Source organism: Osmerus eperlanus, chromosome 12 (assembly GCF_963692335.1).
Source record: "Osmerus eperlanus chromosome 12, fOsmEpe2.1, whole genome shotgun sequence".
In the NCBI taxonomy this organism is placed as follows: Eukaryota; Metazoa; Chordata; class Actinopteri; order Osmeriformes; family Osmeridae; genus Osmerus; species Osmerus eperlanus.
In genome coordinates this window covers 387,046-412,324 of record NC_085029.1, presented here as the reverse complement: position 1 = coordinate 412,324, position 25,279 = coordinate 387,046, and the positions used below count along the sequence as shown (strand labels likewise).

At 40.6% G+C, this 25,279-nt stretch overlaps 1 protein-coding gene across 1 annotated transcript in view; it reads right to left on the bottom strand.

Annotated features, from left to right (window-relative positions):
* plcd3b (phospholipase C, delta 3b) overlaps positions 1–25,279 on the bottom strand; it is an 80,641-nt gene that overhangs the window by 32,742 nt on the left and 22,620 nt on the right. Inside the window, exons 3-9 of the mRNA XM_062475128.1 lie at positions 16,941–17,169; positions 16,127–16,256; positions 9,009–9,234; positions 8,656–8,857; positions 5,839–5,983; positions 1,198–1,350; positions 145–291 (exon numbers count right to left, since the gene is read on the bottom strand). Coding sequence (XP_062331112.1) covers positions 145–291; positions 1,198–1,350; positions 5,839–5,983; positions 8,656–8,857; positions 9,009–9,234; positions 16,127–16,256; positions 16,941–17,169 — 1,232 coding nt within the window. The remainder of the gene's footprint in view (positions 1–144; positions 292–1,197; positions 1,351–5,838; positions 5,984–8,655; positions 8,858–9,008; positions 9,235–16,126; positions 16,257–16,940; positions 17,170–25,279) is intronic.

Below are 25,279 nucleotides of genomic sequence, written 5' to 3'. Positions count from 1 at the left end.
GGACATTAATAGATATATAGATGTGGCACTTTTGTTGCAGGGACAAACAGTCCCACACTGAGGAGAAAACTGTGAAACACACTTCCCACCACAAAAAACTAAACACATCCAGTCCACTCAGTAGTTTCCTCGCAGCTTTCTCACCTTCTTCTCCTCTGCGCTCCTCTTGTGTTTCCTGTCTGCCCGGGAGCTCTCTTCTTCTGAGGAACTGACGTCTGAGGAACTGGAAGAACTCTGCAGCTCCGTCACACTTTTCTTCTTCCCTTTCACTAGAATCTTTCCCTTAAGAGCCTAAACAGAATGTGATAAAATAATACATGGGGAATATGATATATATGGGGAAGTGTTTATTTTCCAAGCAAGTTTATTCAGCAGCAATTAAAAATCACTATTGTCTAAAATAGTGTGGCAGTTCACTGGTTGGTCATACTGGAGCTGACACCTAAAATCCCATTAGGGTGCAGGACAGAAAAAATTAGACGCTGAGATGGTAAATTGACGGTAACGCTTTGGTTGTATTTCGTTTTCAGGGAAGCCAGAACCTAGTAGGCACACTGCTGTACTAGGAGATCAAAAGGTAAAATAAACACTTTATGTCAAAGCAAAATCATAACACAAAACAAAGAAACCCGTTAGAATGAGTATTCTCCTTCACATTTGTCCCCCGTGTTCACCTAATCGGGTCCTTTTAAAGAAAACACAATCAAGTTCATGCATTTCACCTGGTTATTTAATCAGGTAATTTAGGTGTCCTTAGGCCTACCTCCCAGGAGAGGGTGCCCACGGTCCCTGCATTCCACCTGAACCCTCACAATAGTTATAGGAAACTGTGCCAGAAGAAGAATGCAAAATGGATCTTAAGAGTCTGAACTGAATTTTAAGACATGAAAACCTTCTGGTGAACCCAAATTCCACAAGAAGTGCAGAGAGCAGGGATATGACAAGATTGTCTACTTGGTCATGGATGAGTAAGGAGAGACTAAGAATATTTTTTTTTAGCATGTCTAAGAATTCAAGTGAGAGAGAGGGAAGCTTAAAAAGATACAGATACAAAGAAAGTAAGAGAGGGAGAGGCATAAAAGAAATAGAGGAGTGAATAAAATAAAGACATCTACAAACACAGCAACCACCCACAGAACTTGTCATAAACCAATGAACACATCTACAGTAAAGGAACTGTCCCAGCAGTTCACTCACCTCTGGTGAGGGTAAAGTCTGGAGCTGCTCTTCGTTGAGGGGCTTGGTGAGCAGCCGGTCTCCAAGGATGGAGCGCAGATGTCGGGCCATCACTGTCTGCTGCTCCACTGAGCAGTGGTTCTCCAGGGAAAGGATCAGAGGATAGGGAGAGCTCTGGAGTCAAATGGGTCATTTACATTTAGTAATTATTTAGCAGACGCTCTTAGCCAGAGCGACTTACAGTAAGTACAGGGACATTCCCCCGAGGCAAGTAAGGTGAAGTGCCTTGCCCAAGAACACAACATCATTCGCATGACCGGGAATCGAACCGGCAACCTTCTGATTACTAGCCCGATTCCTTAACTGCTCAGCCACCTGACTGATTTACATAATGATTAACAACATTTTCTAAATACAGTCGAAAAGCTGCTAATTGTATAAACTGTATATTAAGACTCAAACAGTGATGTTTTGGGAGATGCTAGTTGTTGTAGGATATACACACAGACACTTGTACGAAAAATACCATAGAACATTGGGCCTCATTCACTAATATCTTCCTAAGTAATTTCTTACATTTGTTCTTAAGCAAGTTCCTAAGAAAAGTGTATGTGTGATTCATGATGTGTCCCTAAACTGCAGAATTGGTCTTAGAATGATGAATCCCAATATGTCGTAGAATGAAGATACCCAATATGTCGTAAATTGAAATCTTGTTGCTCCTATTTAGCATAGGTAAACAGTAGGGGTGCAAAACCGAACCGAAAAAAAAAAAAAGTTGGCAGCCCTGTGCTAAATGTAATACATCTAACATGATGGGGCATCTATGCCGGATATACAGAAAATACACCGAAATAACAGAGAGAACAGAGGTAATGTTTTTTTCTTCCCCCTAAACCGTGACCCATAAAACCGTACGGAACCGTGGGCTTGTTGACTTGTTGCACCCCTAGTAAACGCCCCGTTAATTCCCATAAAAGAGCATGAGATGGCAGGGCCGTGTGCACACTCAGGGCCTCATGTACTAACGCTTTTGCGCCCTCTTCAGGCGTATTTGTTTCGCAATTTGCGCGTAAAAGCATTGCGAGTATGTACAAACATGCCGCACTGAGGTAAAAGCGCAGACATGTCGCGGGAACCGAAAATAGCAAATTGCGCTTTTCCGTGTCTTGCATATGCATTCACGGGAGGGTCAAGGGGAAAGTGGGAGTTTCCCATAAAGCAATGGAAGGGGATGCGTAAAGTGCGCCTAATAATGTATTCCGCGGTATGTACAAAAACTGCCTGTGAAAGCGCACCTATATTTTGCTGTGAAAATTCTCCGCCTGTTAAAAGCAGTCAAACAACGGGGATGCGCATATGCCTCCTGGTGAAATGGCAGCCATAACCCGAGCAAGATGAAGACATAGGCCAAAGGATTTTTGCTACAAGGATCACACTTTTTTAGTTGAGTGAACACGAAATCATTACGCATTACAGATTAAGCAGCCATGCAATATTACAGTTACTGGAAGAAATCAAAGATTACATAGAATCTCCGACTCAGCGTTCATATTCCATTCCAGCAGTTGTTAAACTCCTCGCTACATTACAAATATTGGCATCAGGATCATTTAAACAGTCATCGCTGTTTTGACTTTGGTGGCTGATCCATGATAGAAAGAGAGAAGGAGGCCCATTCAATTGCGCGTTTAAATGCTCGCAATGTACGGTATAGTGGGCGGAGAAAGGCGCTGATTAACCGATGACCTGCAGGTTTTGTAAATACGACGTAAACTGAAGTATCACAGCATGCGCAATCTGCGGGTTGGCCATGGCGCTAATAACACTACGTTTGCAAATGTACGTACATGAGGCCCTCAGAGAAATTTCAAAAAGACGGGGTAAATCAGTGGAGGCCTCGACTCCCAAAAAATACAAACTTTAGTAATTCTGAAGTGGAGGTACTGCTGCAACAAGTTAGCGACAAACGACACATCATTTTTTGTTTTGTCAGCGGTGGATACATAGCAATAAATAAAACCGATGCATGGAATGCAATTACTCATGCAGAGAACGCTGTATCTGGAGAAGGACGCAGAACTGATGAAGTTTGAAAACATAGAAGACAGATGACTGTTACAAATATCCATGAGGACTGCTCTTGGTAGCCTAAAGCGTCCCGACAGGTACTACTCTCTGCAAATAAATCGGTATGGTAACGGAAGATGTGTTCCCTTCTCAGGGCACGATCTGCAACATTTTCTAGCAGCAATAAATACGCCATTGTGTGGTGTAGTCTGTTGGAAAAATTTTAAGATGTAACTGTTATCCTGTATAAGAATGATTCTGTGTTCAGTATTCCTTGTGTGCAGAGGCCTACCCCCAAATCAGAGGCCTGTTCCATAAAGCGAGTTTACCAAATAAGCCAGACTTATGTCAGTTAGTCTGACTCATTTCTAGTTCATTCGGTTCCATAAAGCTAGCTCAACGTAGTTTGAACTCGGTTACTATGGCAACTTAGGCTGCGAAACTAGTCTGGTCTGGGGCAGGCTAACTGTCAGGCTTAGCGTGACTTGGTGCTTAACCATACCTTCCTGTAACACTGACCCAACGGGAAAACGATGATTTACCACGTATATTCTCATTTTCTTATTCTCATCAGTTCGATATGTTCAACATTAATAGAAAATCAACTTAAATAGCCTACATAGGCTACAACATTTAGCCTAATGCATTAAACGATGATGAACAATGATTTGATACACGCCACGTTAAACGTAGCCTATGGCTTGCCTAGTTTGTGATTTCAAATGTTTAGGCATCAGGCATAGGCCTATCTCAATCTAAATTATCTGAGTATAATTAGCATAGCTGTATAGTTGTTAACAGTAGTAAACAATTGCAAAACAAACCTAAATCCATAGGCTACATCTATATCCTCCATTTTCCCGACACAACCATTTTAAAAAGTTAGGCTACTGGGTAATGTATTGATTAATAGTAGGCTATTTATTTAAAACAATGTCAAAAAAGTAAATTTACATGTGTTTAGAGGGTGTCTGTTTTTTAATCAACGAAGTAACTAAAGGTCTAAAAAAGGACCTCGACCTACTTAGCCTATCGTTCACGTCAATCATGGCGTGTCGTTTCATTTTGATGAAGCGGTGGATGAGAGAACTGTCATAATACAAGGCTTAAAGGGAACGTTCTTTCTGGAAGAAGTCACATGGCCGTGTGCATTGCTTTTGCCGTGGTGGATTGTATGATCCATGTTTTACCTCTCTGGCTGCTTAAGAATAGGGTGCACGCGCAATTAGCTTGACTACTTAAATCTGACTTGAATTAGTAGGACTGTGTGAGCTGAAATTGGCCTTTATGGAACCGCTTTAGCCCCACTTGACTTGTTAAGCTAATTCAATTCTGGTTTGGGACTTTAAGTCCAACTTATTTGAGCGGCCTTTATGGAACAGGCCCCTGAACTCTGGGTAACACTAGGCTTACGTAAACAAGGGGACCTGGGCTTGATCACTATCTTACTGGAGAGGCCATAAAAGAGTTGGTCAAGCTTAGAGGGGTCAGAGAGCGCACACACGCACGCACACAGGCGCGCCAGGTCTATGCAAGGGAGCCAATGAAGAAGAGCCATGGGACATTTGCATGCCTTTATTTTAACCAATGACTGTCAAGAGCGGTTCTGTTTAAATAGGTAGCTAGCACAACATGCTAGCAGACAAACTTTGTAGCACAATGGCGTGTGATGTTTTTGTCTCCTTGTGGGCCGGCCGCAAGCAATAAAGCTTTCTTAACCCTCGTGCTGCCTTCGGGTCACATGACCCAAAGGTTCATAACGAACCATCGTTGTGTTTACCCAATTTTACCCAATACAAAAACAAATTAAAATAATTTTCTTTTAACCTTTGCAATGTGGGGGGTCTGAGACAGCCTAGCTGTTAAAAGAAAATGCTTCACTTTGTCTTTGTATGCGGTAAATCTGTCGCAATACGACGGTGGGTCACAATGACTGATGGGTCAGAATGACCCGAAGATAACACAAGGGTTAAACTTGTTCACCGACTGACTGTGCAATGCTTGATAGATTAATATTTCTGACATAGTCCTAGTGTGCGGAATAGGCTTACTTTGGGCCTATAAATACTGTGATAAGTCACTTATTATTGGATGGCAAGGTTCCCCGTTAACATAATTGATGTGAATTGAAGGCAAAGCAAGGCTAGTTTATTTATATAGGCCTAGCACAATTCATACACAATGGCAATTCAAAGTGCTTTACATTACATTACATTAGCAGAAGTGTAAGTGTAGTGTGTATTTATTAAAACAAACAAACAAACATATAATTATGTGTAAAATAATGAAAAATATTAGTTGCAAAATGATAAAGGAGAGAAATATTCAATTTTAAATTAGAGTGCACGAAAACTGTATACCTACTTATTTTGCGCAAACATGTCAGCTCTCAATTGTGTGTAAGAGTGCTCTTGGGTGTGCGTAAATTCTGTTCTTACCTAAGAACAAATCCCAAATAAGAAAACATTGGTGAATGCCAGAATCTTCGTGAAAACTGCGTAAGTGGGGTTTAAGAACAAATTTGTTCTTAAAAACGTTTGGTGAATGAGGCCCATTGAGTGTCATTGGTATTGAATATTGCGAATAGCTCACCTTAAAGGCGTACTCTGCTATAGTCTCAATGACATCTGTGAACAACACTTTGGAGGTTAGTGTGTGACCATGGAAGATAACTGGTTCTCCTTTATCACCATCCCAACAGTCTAGCTCTACACAACGACAGCCATGGTTCAGGGCCCTGAAAGTAAGAACACAGACAAACTAGAGAGGGAACAATTTCTGGGGAAATTGTAGGGTGTGCTTGCTTGCGTCGGTTGCACAGGGGTCCGTTTTTGAATGACATTTTTACAACTGATACTTCAGTTTATTTTATATAAAAATGCATACTTATTATTTATAAAGATTACATAGATTTTTGCTGCTCATTTACAATTGAAAATACGAGTGAAGTGTAGAATGAAATAGATTTCTTCTCATTTCCCCTGCAAGAGGCAGCCTCATCGTTGAATCAAAACGAATAAATTTGGCAGACCGGTGTTAAAATTGACCTAATCTCTATGACCTAAACGTCCTTTTAAGTTTTTCCCTTCTCGTGATATTTTCAGGCATTTAGCCTACTCATTGCATTCATTCATTAATAAAGAACCCCCTTTGAAGATTATTCTACGACGTTACCGGCAGTAGAAGATGGAATCGCGATTCAAACAGTACCATCTGCTAACTGAAAATATGCCCCCAAAAACGTAAATAAGCTTGACATTTATTTAGTGGAAAATCGCTCATTCATAAAAAGCTCACTGGTAGCGATCATTGTCAGTAACAACGCAAAATGCGATATAGCCCTGTGTGGAGAAGCTGCCCCGGTAAATTGTACTACTACAGTACAGTACTAGACTACTGCTGTGTTCGTCTTGGCGATTGCGTTGGTTGAATTCGATTTAACGTTCCGTTGTACGGTTTAGGCTGAAATTAATTATTTTCATGAACAGATTGACAAAGTTTAGGCTGTGGCAATGAAGTTCAGGTTAGTAGTTAGATAGACTTTTGATTTAAGTAAGGGGAGTGCCGAACATGTTCTGTCGCCGTTTGACTTCCTAAACAGCTGTGGAGATGTTTTTGTAGTGTGTCTCGCGTAGGCTACAGCGTTGCAGTGAGCTACACTGGTTTGAAACCACAGGTAATGATAATTTCACCCACAAATCGTTTACTTGTAATGTAATGTCATAATAAATCCTACAACGAAAATGTATTTGTGAGGAATGTTTATTTTAACGATTGAAAACAGATGCATCATAGAAGTCGCTCGGGATAAGAGCGTCTGCTAAATGACTAAATGTAAATGTAGACCACTGTAGTATGTGTTGCCCGGGCAACAAAGGCTAATGTCATGATGCTAATGCTTCAGTGAAATAGTAGACTACCGTTTCCGAAAGTAGATGTACTTCCTTAATAATATCAGCTTATATTGTACATTACACATCACAATTGTCATATCACAAAGTAAAATTAGTAAATAGTTATCACCCTGGCCTCTTTGCTTGTGGCGTTTCTGCAGCTGCCTTGCAGTAAAGCAGTTAGCTTAGCTATCTCCCAGAAGTTAACGAGCTGCTAAACTAATGTTCTGCTAGAGGTAGTCACGCAAGTTTTCGTGACGTTAGTGACGTAAGTAGCGTCATTGACTGTGGCTAGCAAGTTAGCCACCGTTAGCTTCAATTTTCGACACAAAAACTTAATTTCTACTTAAACCGTGCAACGGAACGTAAATCCCAATAGAAGCAACTCAATCGCTACCAAGACGAAACTTTTGACACCTAGGTTGTCTATGTAGGCCAAATATTGACTGAGTTTTAGGGGGGCAAAAAGAATAATAATAATATATATGTGAGAGAACAAAGGTTGTGCCCTTGCCGAAGGCAAAGCACACCCAACTAGGGATGTAACGATACACTCAGCTCACGATTCGATATGTATTACGATACTGGGTGTACGATACAATACGTATCACAATATTTTGAACAGCATTTTTTATTAAACAAATTCAATTAACAGATTTAATTTAAAGAATATATTGTGCTTAGTAAAGTTATGCATTGTGCTTATTAAAGTTCTGTCTTATGATCTGAGAAGTGTGCTCAGGCTTAAACATGGTGTCTCACACAGGATGTGGGAAGCAGGCTGTTCTTTGTGTCTCTATCTCTTAATTTTCAGAAACAACCTTGAAACCGGGTGGAGACGGCACCCGAGCAGGTGGGACGCGTAGGCAAGAACAACTCCCTGATGCACGAGAGAACAAGCTCAACCCTCTTTTCATCTTTCTGTTTTAATTGCACTGTATAAATATATGCTGGGGAGGGACAGATAGCCAGTTGGACTTCGTGAACCAGCCCAAACTCTGTTGCAGGTAGGGAAACGTAGACAACCCCAGAGCTCTGTACTTGTTGATTTCCAACTGATGCATTAAAGCTGATATTATGGGACCTCTGCGACTCCAGACCACTCTTTCTAGAACACAGATTTGTGTCATTGAATACTATCATTACATATTGGAATAGACACAACAATTAAAGTCCTTCAATTTCCAAAACATTTAAAATCATTTTCTTTATTGTACATACAATTTAGTTAACTCAGTTCAAGCGATTTCTGTGAATGCAATGAATGCACACATGACGCAGGTGCTGAGTAGTTTGCGTGCTGGTAGCTCAACCAATAGCATCAAATGGACGTCATATTGTAAAAATATTGCCATAACTCTACGATACATATTGTACATTTTTTGTATTGCGATATATTGTTCCACGATATATTGTTACACCCCTAACACAAACTAATGCACTGTTGTGTTCATGTCTGTGGGTTTTTATGCATACCCTGTCTGTGTACAGGTCGTTGTTATGATGTGTTGTGTACCTGATATAAGGCTCTGTGCTGCTGTCCCCGGTCAGCTGGTCTTTAGTGAGGTAGGTGTTATGCGAGGAGGAAATGAAGTAATGGGCCAAGGTCCGGGTCATATCCTGGTAGATCCTTGCATGATCAGGGTTAAACACAGCATTCTCGTGGGACAGCATGTACATGGTGAAACCATTAGGTGTCATGAAGTGGTTCTTTTGAGCTGTACTGGGCAAAATACAAAAACATTACAAAAGGCAGAAAATAAAACTGTCTACTTTTGAATGATTTAAATGGTTACTGTAATAGAAATCTTAGAGTATAATACTGGACCACTTTGCAGCAATTAGCACTGCAGTTGACAGTTAGCGTACCCCACTCGTTGAGCTCATAGGTGAGGATTAGACTCTGAGCATGGGCTACAGAGGCATCCTCTCCTTGGTCCTTCAGGAATCCTCTCAGGTCCACGGTAGAGAGAACACATCCGTTAGATGAGTAGCCCTGGAACACTGCATCTAGTTCAGGTCGTCGTAGCATCTCCCGGCAGAACATTTCTATCTCATTGTGGTCCAGGCGGTTGTCCAGGGAGCGATCACACTTCTATGAAAGCAAAAGAGGAAGAGACACTGTCTCACCTGGAAGAAGCCTGGTAAAGTCCTGTCTGGGGTTTGGGTGTAGGTACATCCAGGAAGGTGCTTCTTCACTTAACCTTTGTCTGACCGCTCTAAAATCACAACGGTCTAACAAATATGTCAAACAGCACAACATAGGTCAAACAGCACAACAAAGAAATATGAAATAGATACCTACATTTAGTCAAGATAGTGTCATGCCCGGACCTGGAGGTGAGTACCAAGACAGACTAAACTGAAGTAACACAGCCTAACTTATTTTGGGGGATTTCCTAAAAAATTCTCAATTAGGCTACAAAATACTGTGTTAATTTCGGTTTTTATTCTGTTCTGATTTGAAATATGAAGAGTAAAGAATATATTGTGCTTATTAAAGTTATGCATTGTGCTTATTAAAGTTATGAACTTAGAAGTGTGCTCAGGCTTAAACATTGGGTCTCACACTGGGTGTGGGAAGCAGGCTGTTCTTTGTGTCTCTATCTCTTCATTTTCAGAAACAACCTTGAAACCGGGTGGAGACGGCACCCGAGCAGGTGGGACGCGCGTAGGCAAGAACAACTCCCTGACGCACGAGAGAACAAGCTGAACCCTTTTTTGATACTTGTGTTTCAATTGCACTGTATAAATATATGCTGGGGAGGGACAGATAGCCAGTTGGACTTTGTGAACCAGCCCAAACTCTGTTGCGGGTAGGGAAACTTGGGGAACTCCAGAGCTCTGTACTTAGTTGATTTCCAACTGCTGCATTAAAGCTGATATTATCGGACCTCTGCGACTCCAGACCACTCTTTCTAGAACACAGATTTGTGTCATTGAATACTATCATTACATATTGGAATAGACACATAGATATATGAATCCTTCAAGAGGAAACTAGTTAGTACTGTAGTTGCTAGCTAACTGAACTTGTCATAATGAGCAACTGTGCCTTTGTCCAAATTGAACTAATATTGTTGTGTCTGATGGCAATGACAACAAGACTTGTTAATGAACCCAACACCTGAGGCCTGTTCCATAAAGCAAGTTTACCGAATAAGCCAGACTTATGTCAGTTAGTCGGACTAGTTTCTAGTTCATTCGGTTCCATAAAGCTAGCTCAATGTAGTTCGAACTCAGTTACTATGGTAACTTATGCTTCGAAACTAGCCTGGTCCGGGTCAGGCTAATTGTCAGGCTTAGACCGTGTTCTTGCTTAACCAGACGTTCCTGTAACACTGACCCAACGGGAAAACGATGATTTACCACAGACATTCTCATTTTCTTATTCTCATCAGTTCAATATGTAGGATACATTTATAGAAAATCAACTTAAATAGCCTACATAGGCTACAACATTTAGACTAATGCATTAAACAATGATGAACAATGATTTGATACACACCATAGCCGTTAAATGGCTATGGTAGTTTGTGATTTCAAATGTTTAGGCATCAGGCGTAGGCCAATATCTCAATCTAAATTAGTATAATTATCATAGCTATATAATTGTTAACAGTAGCCTATTGCAAAACAAAACTAAATCCATAGGACATCTATCCTCCATTTTCCTGACACAAAAACCATGTTAAAAAGTTAGGCTACTGGATAATGTATTGATTAATAGTAGGCTATTTATATTAAACAATGTAAAAATAGTAAATTAAGATGTGTTTAGAGGGTGTCTGTTTTTAATCAACGAAGTAAAGGTCTAAAAAAAGGACCTCGAACAACATAGCCTATAGTTCACGTCAATCATGGCGTGTCATTTTATTTTGATGAAGCGGTGGATAAGAGCTGTCATAGTACACGGCTTAAAGGGAACGTTCTTTCTGGAAGAAGTCACGTGGCCGTGTGCATTGCTTTTGCCGTGGTGGATTGTATGATGCATGTTTTACCTCTCGGGCTGTTTAATAATAGGGTGCACGCGCAATTAGCTTGATTACTTAAATCTGACTTGAATTAGTAGCAGTGCGTGAGCTGAAATTGGCCTTTATGGAACCGCTTTAGCCCCGCTTGACTAATTAAACTAATTCAAGTCAGGTTTGGGACTTTCAGTCCAACTTTTTTGAGCGGCCTTTATGGAACAGGCCTCTGAGGGGTGTTCCATCAACGTCGATTAAGGAAAAGCAAGACTTATTTCGCCAAGTCTCACTTACTTTAGCGAGAGTTCCGTTCCATTAAGGTGGCTTATTTTAGTTCTAGCTACGTAACCAAGGTAACTTATACTTCGGAACTAGCCTGATCCGTGTCACGCTAAAAGTCAAGCTAAACTAAAATGTGTTGCAAATAATTTCAAACAGGCGGAAACAGAATCTCAAAAGACAGTTCCGTCGAGTAAATTCCTGCGCGCAAAGCACTTTAGTTCGTGTTCGGAAACGTAAATTCAGACGAAGTGCAGACATGAATGATTTACATGTTTACTTCATCTCCAAAAAATATATTAATTTAAATAAACAAGTTAAGAAATAATGTCACTTTAACTGTTTTCAAAAGCCATTGGTTATTGACATAAGGCCTTAGAAACTAAGCAGAGCGTCTAGACGGTTACAATCAATTATGGCGTATCCGTTCTTTGACAACTCTGTGGTGGATGAAGGTGCTCTGATTATACAAAGAGTGTTTATCCCACCAGCCCCAAGGGTCTTCAGAGACAGAAGTAATGCTTCCCTGACCAGTATCTGTGGAAGAAGTATAGGTTCAGCAGGCCCAGCATAGTTTATCTAGATAGATTTAAATGTGATGTAATTCTTAAAAAAAACAAAACATAAATATATATATATATATATGAAATAGCAACTCTTAAGGATGGCGATGAACACATAAGAGCAGCCTACCATCCTTTGTAGAAAGTAATAGAAAGGAGAGTAGTAGACTATAATAGTAGAAAGGAGGGTAGTAGACTGCAGTCTATGTAGGTAGGCCTAGACTATGTAGTCTGCTGGAATCACACACAAGGAAGCAAACTCACTGTAGCCAAGCCTTGACACTGTTCAGTCTGTCTGCATCTCTGTGTGTCTTTTCATGTGGGACATTCTTGAATGGGCAACTATGCCAGGAAATATGAAGGGTATACCTTGCTACAAAGCAGTACCTGAATATTATCATCAGTTTTTCAGGTCATCTTGAAACACAAAGAATCAAGGAGACTTTTTATTCAATTGCATAAAGTATTTTCATTGTTTAAAGTAGCCTATATGTTGACAAGCCTCTATATTACCTGTCCTTCTGGCTTCCCCAATATTATAGGTGCAATATACTGTCCCCATGGGTGTATCTAGGCCCACTGGAAGACTCAGGGGATGACTGTCTGGTGCCCCCATGGTTGAAAAAGTGTTTCTAAAATGCCCTCTAGAGTGGCAAAAATTAGACCAAGTGCCCTACTGTCTGCCATTCACATTGTGAAATATGCTTGAGTGCACAGAATGCCCCATGCAATAAATGACAGTGTGCCCTCTATAAATGTAATAAATGTCATCATGAGTTCCTTTATAGTAGAGAAAATGTAATGCAGTACCCTATAATTTGCCCTTACAATGGTCTAAATTGGACTGTTCCCATGCCCTTACTTCCAATGGAAAAGGGTGCTGTTATGAAGTGCCCTTTATGCTGCCCCTACATGACAGTGTCCCAAATGTTGCCCTTTCCAAAGAAGACGATTAGATGCTGTGCCCAACAGTCTCCCCTAATGTTCCCACTAGGGAATGCTTTCCCAAAGTGAGGCTGTGACAACCCTTGGCACAGCCACAGTCTGTCACTGTCCAAGCCCCCTCTGGATCTGTGGAGGCAGACTATGTTAATTGGAAATATGGGGCCCCCCACACACATCCCTTGTGGTGTGGGGGGTTTGAGTTGTCAGCACCTGCCTGGTCGTCGGTCAGCCAACGCTGGACCTGGTCGCGAGTCTCCCGGTCCTGTCCTACATCTATAAAGTTGAATAATGGATTTGGGTGTTTTAAAAACCCATCGACACTGTATGACTATGTTTAGCCTGTGTTCTGCTCCTCTCTCCCACCAACCGTCTCTGGAGGAGGGGATCTCTCTCTGAATTCCTCCTCCCAAGGTTTCTTCCATTTTTTTTCTCCTGTTGAGAGTTTTTTGGGAGTTTTTCCTTGTCTTCCTTGAGGGTTTAGGTTGGTTGAGGGGCAGTTCTATGGGCAAATGTGAAGCCCTCTGTGACATGCTTGCGTGTAAAAAGGGCTATACAAATAAATTTGATTTGATTTGATGGGGCAGCTGTCCATACACTGTCAGCCAAAATAGTAATAATTGGATTTGGATTAAATATGCACATGTAATATAATAATGATATATTCTTAGTCATGCTGAGCATTTTAAATGACTGTTCTGCCAAGCAAAGTGTACTACAGTTTTGGTCACCTTCTGATCTGAAGTCGGTGCTGGATCTGTGCAATACTAGTTATTTACATTGTCATTTAGCAGACGCTCTTATTCAGAGCAACTTACAGTAAGTACAGGGACTTTCCCCCAAGGCAAGTAGGGTGATGTGCCTTGCAACCTTCAAATTACTAGCCCGACTCCCTCACCGCTCAGCCACCTGACTCCCTTATTTCAGTGAATCCCCATTTTAGTCATGGTTATCTTTCCCTTTTATCTTAAAGCTCAGCATTTAGCCTATCAGTTAATAAATGCGTAAGTGGCAAAGTTATTTTGAAGTAATTTATTAATTTTGTTCAAGATGTGAAGACAAAAACCTTATTACTCCACATCAAGTGCAATTAACCATGGCCTTCTTCAGTGTTTTGAATTTTATCCTACAATTTTCAATTGCTGCCACGTTCTTTTTTGGGCTATTATTCTCAATCTCCTATTATTCTCAATATCGGCCATAGGCTAGCCTACTGTCAGAACGGTTTCAGACAGCTCATCAAATTACGCTAATTATCAGTAGGCCTAAATATATAGGCTATATGTTAAGTAGATTTGGTAACTAATTTGCCCTTTTTGGGGACAACTCCAAAAAAACAAAAAAAAATCAATTTACGCTGCTAAAACAACACCACTCGGCTGGTTTACGCTTTGCTTTTTGCGACATAACTCCTCTTTTCGACGATTGCCAGATCTGGGCAGCACAGTCTAAGCTTATTGAGGTCTAGCTTGAATTAGCGTTGCCTGTTAGTGGAACGGAACATTAGTGGAACGGCTTGAGGCTTAAGTCTAAGTTTACGTTTACCCAAGTGAGACTTCCCTTACAAAAAAGAAGTATATAAAAGTATACTAAAATATGGATAGTACACTTTTAGTTCACTTTTGATATACTTTTAAGGAGTATACTTAGAAAATAGTTCACTTTTGATATACTTTTAAGTATGCTTTAAAAATAGTTCACTTTTGTAAGAAGTATACTTAGAGAATAGTTCACTTTTGATGTACTTTCAAGAATGCTTTGAAAATAGTTAACTTTTGATATACTTTTAAGAAGTATGCTTAGAAACTGAATATGGTATACATTTCTTCTGGAGTAGGATGTACGTTTCCTATTATTATACAGCAAAAACAGTCAAAATAATTTTAAAGTACATTACAGGTTACATTTTTTAGATCCATCTCATTCTAATTATTCATGTCTATGAAAATCTATTATGCATTGCACATTGAATCTTTTTTGGTACTGAAGCTGTAACCTTAATTACTGCCAAAACATTCTGAAGCCCTATAATCTTATACTAATAATTATCAATTGGAGTATTAATGGAAAAAAAGAAAAAGCTACTTGAGAAAGAAGCAGACAGAAGGGTTGCATTATGCATTTGAAGGTTATACTGTCAAACTGACTGAAGAACGAAATAACGACGTGAAAAAATGAAGATAGCGTGGATCATTGGCTGGTCTATTCCCATGATGCAAGGCGGTAAATGGTGTTAAAATTTGCTGATAAGTTTGCCGTTTGTTCGAAATACAAATGTAACTTCATGAATTTCGTTTTTTAAATGTGTCTGCTTAGAATATAGTGTTTTGTTGCGTGGGTCATTGTTGTGGTGGTTAACCATTGTAACCATGAGTTAAATTACTGTTACTTTTCATAAGAAGAGCTGGATTCTTATAACTTCAATGCTTGCAGTCAATAGCTTCTTTCAGCTAAGAAACTGCAGTGTAACTTTGCAAGGGCCCCTATTCTCGCTAAGTTACTTATAATCTAAGGCGTTTGAGGGGCTCCTAAACATTATAATATATACTATATAAGCAGAGGTGATACAGGAACTCCGTCACAGACATGTCTTGTCCGTTTTTACGACAACAACCTGTTGCGGACGGTGCAAGAATAATTTGCAGAATTTAACATGAAACCAAATTAATTGCTCATTGCGTGATAGATAGCCTATCCTTAAGCACGGCGCGATATGCTACTAGCCTATACTTTTTGAGAGATAGGCCTAGCCTATCTTTTTTTGTGAGGGTGTCATTTACATCATAAATGTGTTGAAACCACATTATATGACATTAAAGATGATAAACAAAGTATGAAAATAAAAAAAACATAGGCCTAGCTTACTGTAATAAGTGATAAAACATCTAACGTGGTCACTACTATACATTTAATTTGGTCTGCTACTTTTTGCCAGCCCTTTTTGGCCATGGTGAGCAGCCATAGACTTATGTGAGCAGCCAATAGCAGCGTTGCTGATCAAGGTTTCTACTATCGATACATACCCCCTTTCAGACCAACGCATAACTCAATCCAGCTATACTAATTATAAATAACATGGGTGTTCGAAGAACCGAATTAGCCAGATCATGATAAGCAAGATGATGTAATCTTGGATATGTCATTTGATCTCGGATGTAATAAGCGACGTACGGAGAACGGGCCCCTGGATGGTAAAGGGGGCCCATAAAAACAATACTAATCCCTTTGTACCAACCTTGAACAGGGTGGATGCATACTGTTCACTGAGGTCAATGTTGATCATCTGCAGCAAGGTCTGAACCTCCTCGTAGCTCATCTTCCCATCGTGGTTCTGGTCGGCCCGTCTCAGGTAACCATGAATCCAAGTGACAACACAGTCAAGGACAATAACGCGACACAATGTATGAGTGTTACTGTACAGCCTAAGTTATTAAAGTGGGGTGCTAGGTAGATCGGACCTACCAGGGTAAAGATGCCTATTTATTTGGTCTTTGGTCTCATCTGTCAGTTCAGTTCACACCACTACACAAGCACTCATGACAAACTAAAATGCCTAATCACACAATTTGTCCTTTCAAGAAATAACCTCAGAGATCCTTTAAATGTGTGTTATCAATAAACACAACATTTCACAGCAGCCATGTCACAAAATAATATTGAACGTTCACAATGGACCACAGATAGAACAACAATAGAGCGAAGTCAGATTAATCAAATCCAGCTCTAAACTATAGGATCATCAGGCATGTCTTTTCTTGAACTAGTGAGTAATGGCAAACCCTCACAAGGAAAATGTTGATGCAATCAGCCAAATACCGCATAATGTTATTCGACTGTAAGGACAAATCACTATTATACAACTTACCAGATTGTGTGATTTAAATGCTTCAAATGACAAGTTATCAAACTCATTCCTGCACAAGATGAGGGACAGAATGCTATACAAGTTGAGCCAGCCTAAGTTAGTTGCTTAACCTTATCACTCTAAGAGTAAAACATAATTTAAAATATTTTTCCACATTTTGATTTTTCCACACTTTTAAAGATATTGGTCAAGCTTTTCCTTCTGGGTCATGTTTTCTGCACGTTCCTGGAGGGTGCGAATGCCACGGACCCACTGCCTTGCTTCTTCATCGCTCTGGCAACGCAAATCTAGGCTCTTCCTGCCGCCCTTGAAGACCACTGTCAGACACTGGCCCTCTGGGACCGAGTCTGCTGCACGTCGTAAGGTCTCCGACTGGCAGCCCTCACGCACACACTCCACATCTGTTACTGAGACTGAAGAACAGGGGGACATGAGCAGGAGAGACACTAGACAGAACAGTGGACAGAATACTGAACAAAACACTGGACAGAACATTGGAAAGAACAGTGGACATGGTGGACAGTGAAGAAGCTGTGTTATCAGTGAAAGCTCTGAAAATAACTCTCAGTACTTTTATGGTAATATTGTATTCTATTATGCAATAAACATACATCTCTCATAGATGGACACGCACACATACACAGATGCTTCCAGTAATTCTTGAAGGGTATTTTATCACAGGCCTCCATTACTTATCTCACTTATCTTAAGTGTACATGATATAGACACAGTTGCATGTTCTGTACTGCTGCCAATTTATACATGCCTCTCAAACTATACTCACCAAATTAATAATTAAATATTTCTGAGTAAGTTCTAAGAACTACATCAAGAAAATCAGAAGACTGAAAGAGGAACACAAGAACACAGCTCCTTTAGAACCAAGAACATGTCTCAGATCACTGTACATTATTTCATACACAAGCCTATCGTTCTGCATACTGTACATGATACCACATAACTCAAACCGTGTTGTTTTTCATCGCCTCTACCTGTTTATTTACAAAACCATACTGCAGCTACAACAGTTCACTTAAGTAAGGGACTGCACAAAAATAAGCGCAGCTAGTTCAGGCAGGGCAATCGGGCAGCGCGTATCATCCATTTATCGGGGACGTAAGGCGTCTTACTCCACCTTCCTTTCCTCCGCCCACTACTACACCCATGTTAGCAGCGCATATTCATTGGGCCATGTCCGATAAGGCGTCTGTAGCGACCATCCAGTTCTGTAGTCGCTTCTGGGTGCGGGGGATCCAGTTCATGACGCACTGTGTACAGAACCAGAACGCATGTCCAGACGGAATTGCGTTCGTTTGGGGTGTTCCCATTTATTAAATATAAAAGCGGTAAAAACAGTATGACCTCCCGTCACCCTGGCCTCCCGTCAAATGGTGCCTGTGGCCCTATATAACCCAGCCACCACAAACCACACCCAAATGAAACAAGCCCCATTAACCCCATAAGTGCACAATAATGGCTCCTACAGCATCTTTAAAAGACGGATACGCACACACTCACCCCGGTTGTTGTATGATCAGTACTGCTGCCGCCCTCCACCATCCCCTTCTCCCCCATGCTGTCTGTATGTTCTCTCCAACAGGGGGATTATACCTCTATTGCTCCCATTGTTCCATTTGTTGTGTATGTATGTGTTGCATCGAGGAGGCAGGGAGTGCTTCCCTTAGATCATCCACTCCGCCAAAGTCAAATCTACATGTCAATGTCATGTAACAATAAATGCTCAAATCTAATACGTGATTGTCTTGTCTGAACCAATGATTGTAGTCCTAACGATATAGGACAAACCAAACCACAGATGCATGTTGGTTTAGAACTACCGTATTTTACGGTAAATAAGCCGCATCGTGTACAAGCCGCACCCCCCCAGAATGAGCACTTTGTGTTTGTATATCAGAGTATTGACCTTATTCCGCCCCGCCCACTTTTTTCATCTTTTTGCACTTCCGTTGTATTGGCACTTCCTGTTTACCGGGGATATCATTCAATTCAATAGAGAACTGCCGAGAAGTCCCGCTGCTAAAATATTAAATAATTAGGTCAATTTGTGCCAGATGTGCTATGTTCGTGTGCTACAACAAGTCAGCAATACACCCTTTCACTGGATGGCTTGAAAACGACTTTTAAGTGTTTATATAATTTGTTTGCCGGTCAGATCGCTGCCCTGCGCTCTGCTGTGCTGCGATAAGTTACATTAGCCACAAGATGTTCTAACGATTTCACTGCAGGGCATATGCATTTGCTATACTTTGTTTGAAAGCTTAGGTCCTCTAGAATTCAGTCGTTTGATTAATTTTACAGTCAGTACATGTATTTGAGATTCCCCCGCAAAACCGACCAGCTAACATTGTTAGCAGTAGAACATTAGCTTCTTGTTTATATACTTGAGGCTCTAGTTTTTACATCAGGTCTCTGTGTGACAAATTACACAAATTATGCTGTAATAATAAATAGTAACAACTTTTTCATAGAGGGTCTTTGGTACAAGCTTTATGCAATGTGTTAAAACTTACATGATATAGGGCAGGGGTACTCAATTAGAAACCCAAAAGGTCCACTAACCAAATTTCCATTCAGTCCAGGGTCCGGAACAATTATGGTTTATTTTTCTGGCCCTTACCTCAGAGTTCTGGGGGTAATTTTGTTCAAAGTGTCCATGCTTTGTGTCATAGTGACCATAGCCGTGGGAACATAGGATATTTTATCAGGGGGGTGCTGCTGGGGGGGGGGTTCTTAATGTTGCGGGGTGGTAGGGATGGACTGGGAGTAAAAATAGGTCATGCACATTCTGTTTGATGTGATGCTAGTTCGTGAGAACGCTAGGATACTTAATGCGAGCGCACGTAGCACGCAAGATCTTTTTTTTTGCCTTTATTTGAGCACAAAATAATTTTTTGAGCTTTATGTAAAATGAACATAGCCGTTTTTCAATTGGTAAAACCTTGTCTAGTGAAGGTGATGTCTTTTTGTCTCTTAATTTTTCTGCCCCACCCTTACGTTTCTTAGCCTGGTTTCCCATTGTTATTCTTCTCCCGGTGCTCCCGATGGCCAGTCCGCTACTGCGGGGCTGGGCTGTGCCGCGGTGGTGAATTTTCAAGTCATATCATTGGAAATTCTCGTGCTGTCAGGGGGTGCTACAGCACTCCTAGTTCCCACGGCCATGATAGTGACGTTTCACATTAGCTACCAATATTGACAAGGGCAACCGTCTCATTAAACACATCGGTTTTGTGCGCCCCACCGGCAGCACAAATGCATACTTGTCTAAAATTAGGTATTTTTGGAATCAACTTTTCGCCGGGTTTAGAGCATGCCATGTTTTTCGCTAAGGAAGAAACAAGTACTGTTAGCAAATCGATTAGCCTGCGTTGTTTGCGAATGACACACACAACCTGACCCACAGAGGTTGCAACCAACTTTCAGTGAGTGAGTTGTCATGGTGATTACAGTTATTAAAGCTCCTGATTGGACCTTTGTATTGGACAAGTAAGATAGAAACCACATTTAGTTGGAACAAAAAGATGTGCCGGTTAAAATGGAAACGTTACGTCAAAATGAATTAGAAAGACTATTAAATAATTTTAATGCTGCGTTGTTTCAAAAGCTTTACATTACATTTAGATGCACTGCAGCAGTTGTTTTGCTCACAGCCATGCCCATACATTTGGTTATAATCTTGTATCTACTAATATTATACATCGAGAATACTAAAACATACTAAAATATAACCGAGCTAGTTTATCTCTTATTACACACTTGATGTTGCAAGTGATACGAGCAGACAAAAGGAAACTTCGGTGGGTCTTTTAAATTCAGCGCCTTCAGCCAGGGACGCTGAAGTTTTCTCCAGCTGTTATGGCAGCCACGAACTGCAGTTGACGCTGGGCATCTCTATTAGCCTTAAATTAGTACCAGAGCCTGTTTAGGAGATTCTCTTTTAGTACCGTTATAAAGCGGAAAGTATCTAATCCGGAAATAAGAATACGCGGATCGCCACGCCCATCGTGTCTTCCGGAATAAGGTGAATAAGCAGCACAGGAATACAAGCCGCACTTTATCAGCAAACAATGTTACCGTTGCGTGGACCAATGCTGTCAAATTATCACTTGCACGAACTTGCTATGGCTACGGACAGCTTGGATAGCGATCTAACTAGACAACATTCCAAATCAAGGTGAACACTCAAATTATCTCAACTATAGACCATAGCATTACACATATCAAAACAGAATGAACACAACAATAGAACTCCAAACAATGCTTATTTAACTAAGCTAATGCCCTTAACTTAGTAGCTTTTCAGCTTGCCGCAGGGCATTCTGGGTACCAAGGCGATCTTACAGCATTGTGTAACACACTTCGTTTGTGGATAGTATGTCCAGAAATAAATCCAAGTCACTCATTTAGTGGCAGAATCCATTGTTATGTCAAAAAACTTTTTTAGATATATTATAAGTTTAGCTAGCTTGCAAATCCTGACGATAGCCTACTGTAGCAGACCTTTCTATGTGACAACCATAGATATATATAAACACTAGATGTCTTTCGGCGGAGTCTAGAACGTCCGCACATGGCGGCCATCTTGCTACAGTCAACTCGCTCACCCATAACATTGTCACATGTATGCCACTGCATGTATGCAGTGGCATACCGACATATCTGACGTTGATAACAAACCAAACCGTTTCAAAATCGGTTGAAAATTGAGCAAGTTATGGTCATTTAAAAAGTACATGTAGATTCAACACAATGTTATGGGTGAGCGAGTTGACTGTAGCAAGATGGCCGCCATGTGTGGACGTTCGACTCTGTTGTCCGGCAACGCGGACGAGACATCTAGTGTTTATATGTATCTATGGTGACAACGGACAAGGGTGATTTGTCCCTCGGGAGTTGCCGTAGGCTTGATGCTGAAAGCATTACGTGAAATCAGTGAGGGCTGTTTGAATGGCAATGTCAAGAAAAGCAGTGGTAAAATACAAGTTATGAAAAGAGACCGCATTCGTGTCTTATTGTCCACACTATCATATACAATTATATCTAAAATGAACTTACAAAGAGCTCGGTTAGACTACCAAAGTTGAACTAGAGAGGCATTTCCTGCAGAAAATGCGTTGGAATGCTGAAAGATTAAATTATTTTTTTTAAATTGCAGAAAATACCCGCAAGCTGAAATTAATTTAAAAAATGTGTGAGTCACACAAAAGAGGCAGTGTGGAAACTGAACTGCATCATCTAACAATGCTAAGAGCTGAAATACAATGCGGGAGAAGCTTAAAGCTGAACTGTTAAACAGAAGAAGAAGTAGGCCTAGGCTAGCTAGTCATAAAAAGAATATTATAGGCTTAACAGCTGAAATTATAGTTGGGATAGTAATAGCTAGCAGATGTAGCCTATCATTGAGTGTGTTTACTCGGCTTTCTTAGTAGGATTCAATGTGTTGATTGAATAAAACATACAGCAGTAGGGCCTATTTTTTTGTAAATTTCTTTTACAGCGGGTGCAAAATGCTGCTGCTAGACTATTGACCAGAACAAGAAAGTTTGATCACATAACATCTACTCTTGTCTCTCTACACTGGCTCCCTATCCAAGCCAGAGCTGACTTCAAAGTTCTACTACTAACCTACAAATCTCTGCATGGATTGGCACCACTGTACCTCTCCGGTCTCCTTGCACCCTATTGCCCCGCAAGGACACTTAGATCTCAAGATGCCGGCTATCTGGTGGTTCCCAAAATTAAGAAAAAAACAGCTGGAGGTAGGGCGTTCTCATATAGAGCACCTCTTCTCTGGAACAAATTACCCGTCTCAATTAAGGAGTCTGATACTGTTTCGACATTTAAAATTAGGTTAAAAACGTTACTGTTTAGTCAATTCTACGACTGTTAAAGGTAAGTATGTTACTAGTTGGAGGCAACGGGGGACGGGTTGTTTCCATCCTTATTCTATAAGTATAACTTATTTTAGAGTTCTCTTCCCCTGGAACAGATTTCATGTTCCAAATGAGGGGGGCTGTCGCTGTCTTGGTGTGTGGGGTTGCATCAAATTCCCCTTTTTTGCTCTGTTAAATTGCTGCACCAGTCCACACTTGACCGGTGGGGATCTCATTCTATTATGACTGTAACTGTTAGCTGCTCCTGGCATTCTCTAATCCCTGCTCTCCTCTCTCTGTCCCCCCCCACACACATCCCTTGTGGGGTGGGGGGTTTGAGTTGTCAGCACCTGCCTGGTCGTCGGTCAGCCAATGCTGGACCTGGTCGCGAGTCTCCCGGTCCTGTCCTATATCTATAAAGTTGAACAATGGATTTTGGTGTTTTAAAAACCCATCGACACTGTATGACTATGTTTAGCCTGTGTTCTGCTCCTCTCTCTCACCAACCGTCTCTGGAGGAGGGGATCCCTCTCTGAATTGCTCCTCCCAAGGTTTCTTCCATTTTTTTCTCCTGTTGAGAGTTTTTGGGAGTTTTTCCTTGTCTTCCTTGAGGGTTTAGGTTGGTTGAGGGGCAGTTCTATGGGCATATGTGAAGCCCTCTGTGACATGCTTGCGTGTAAAAAGGGCTATACAAATACGTTTGATTTGATTTGATACAGGAAGACACGGCGACACTTTGTTGCAGAAGGATGATGGTGCAAGTTCTGTCCGTGGAGCATACAACGATTAATAAAAAGAATCATGTAGACGCGCTTATTGAGTAATCGCATACCTAATTACACATGTAAACAGAGTAATCGTATTGTATTAGGTTGAAATACTATCAAACTATGTCTTGTGACTCCACTAATCAGCTAATACCAATCACCTGCGTGAGACTGAGTGGTGCGTGTCTGTCGAGGGCAGAGAATAACAGAAATATAGCTAGAATCCACACCTCAAACAAGTTAACCTAGACGCAACACTATACGTCCAATCCAAAAAATAAGGATATTTTCCGAGACCCAAGACTCTGTCGAAACCAGAGATGTCCTTTATGTGTGTCCGGTCAGAAATACGACTCTACCGGCAGTTTCAAAATCTTGTTCTTTTTGCTTTCTCTGACGATTTTGTCACCAGATTTGCATTGGTCTCTATGGGGCGAGAGTTGGACTTTGTCTCGCCTTCGTGGGGCTCTGAACAAATGTGTACGTCTGTTGGATTCAACAGACAACTGTCTACGACCAGCACAAAATTAGCTATCTATTGATCCAAAAATGAAGCATGAAGAGCGAAAATTGTGGCAATGCTGGCAAACTAGAAATATTTTTTCAACGACATCCGAAGCTCAGGCCTCCACTCTAAGCGTTTCAGTCTGCACTCTAGGCTTTCACGTACACACCCAGGTAAATCTCAGAAACGGCTTGAAAAAGTCATGAAACAATCAGTGATATTGAAAAAAGTTGAATAGATATAAAAAAGCAGAATTATTTAAAAATAGTTTAGGGTTTTGTCAACATTTTAAAGTTTAAATGGTGGCTCTAGCTGAAAGATTGAGGAAAAAGAAGGATTTGGAAGTTGAAGAAGTTTTAAGAAGTTTGAGAGGATTTGAAAGTAAACTCCATTAGAAAAACATGTTAAAAATATTATGAATATTGATTTATATTAATTCAAGCATAAGAGGTACAAAGCTGAAAAGTCATAGCAGGAATGGCCTGAAACTGCTGAATTTTTTGATAGCTGAACGGTTTTAATAGCTGAAGATTTGAAGGCGCTGAAACGTGCCACGGAAGAAATAGAATAAGAAGAATAAGAAGTTGAACTAGAAAGGCATTTCCTGCTGAAAATGCGTTGGAATGCTGAAAGATGAAATTATTTTTCTTAAATTGCAGAAAATACAGAAATTAGAAAATACCCGCAAGCTGAAATGAATGTCAAAAATGTGTGAGTCACACAAAAGAGGCAGTGTGTAAACTGAACTGCATCATCTAACAACGCTAAGAGCTGAAATACAATGCGGGAGAAGCTGAAAGCTGAACTGTTAAACAGAAGAAGAAGTAGGCCTAGGCTAGCTAGTCATAAAAAGAATATTATAGTCAACAGCTGAAATTATAGTTGGGATAGTAATAGCAGATGTGTGCATTGAGTGCGTTTACTCGGCTTTCATAGTAGGATTCAATGTGTTGATTGAATGAAACATACAGCAGTATGGCTGATACAGGAAGACACGGCGACACTTTGTTGCAGAAGGATGATGGTGCAAGTTTTGTCTGTGGAGCATACAACGATTAATAAAAAGAATCATGTAGATGCGCTTATTGAGTAATCGCATAACTAATTACACATGTAAACGGAGTAATCGTATGGCATAAACCGACAATTGCTAGTAATCGGGTTTCTCATGGTCAAGTAAACGCACTCAGTGGCGTAGTAGAATAAAACAGTTCCATTAGCAATAGTAGTAAAGGAGATATTAGCAGCACCTGCAGAGTCACCTCTTGTACATGGTATTAGGTTGAAATACTATCAAACTCTGTCTTGTGACTCCACTAATCAGCTAATACCAATCACCTGCGTGAGACTGAGTGGTGCG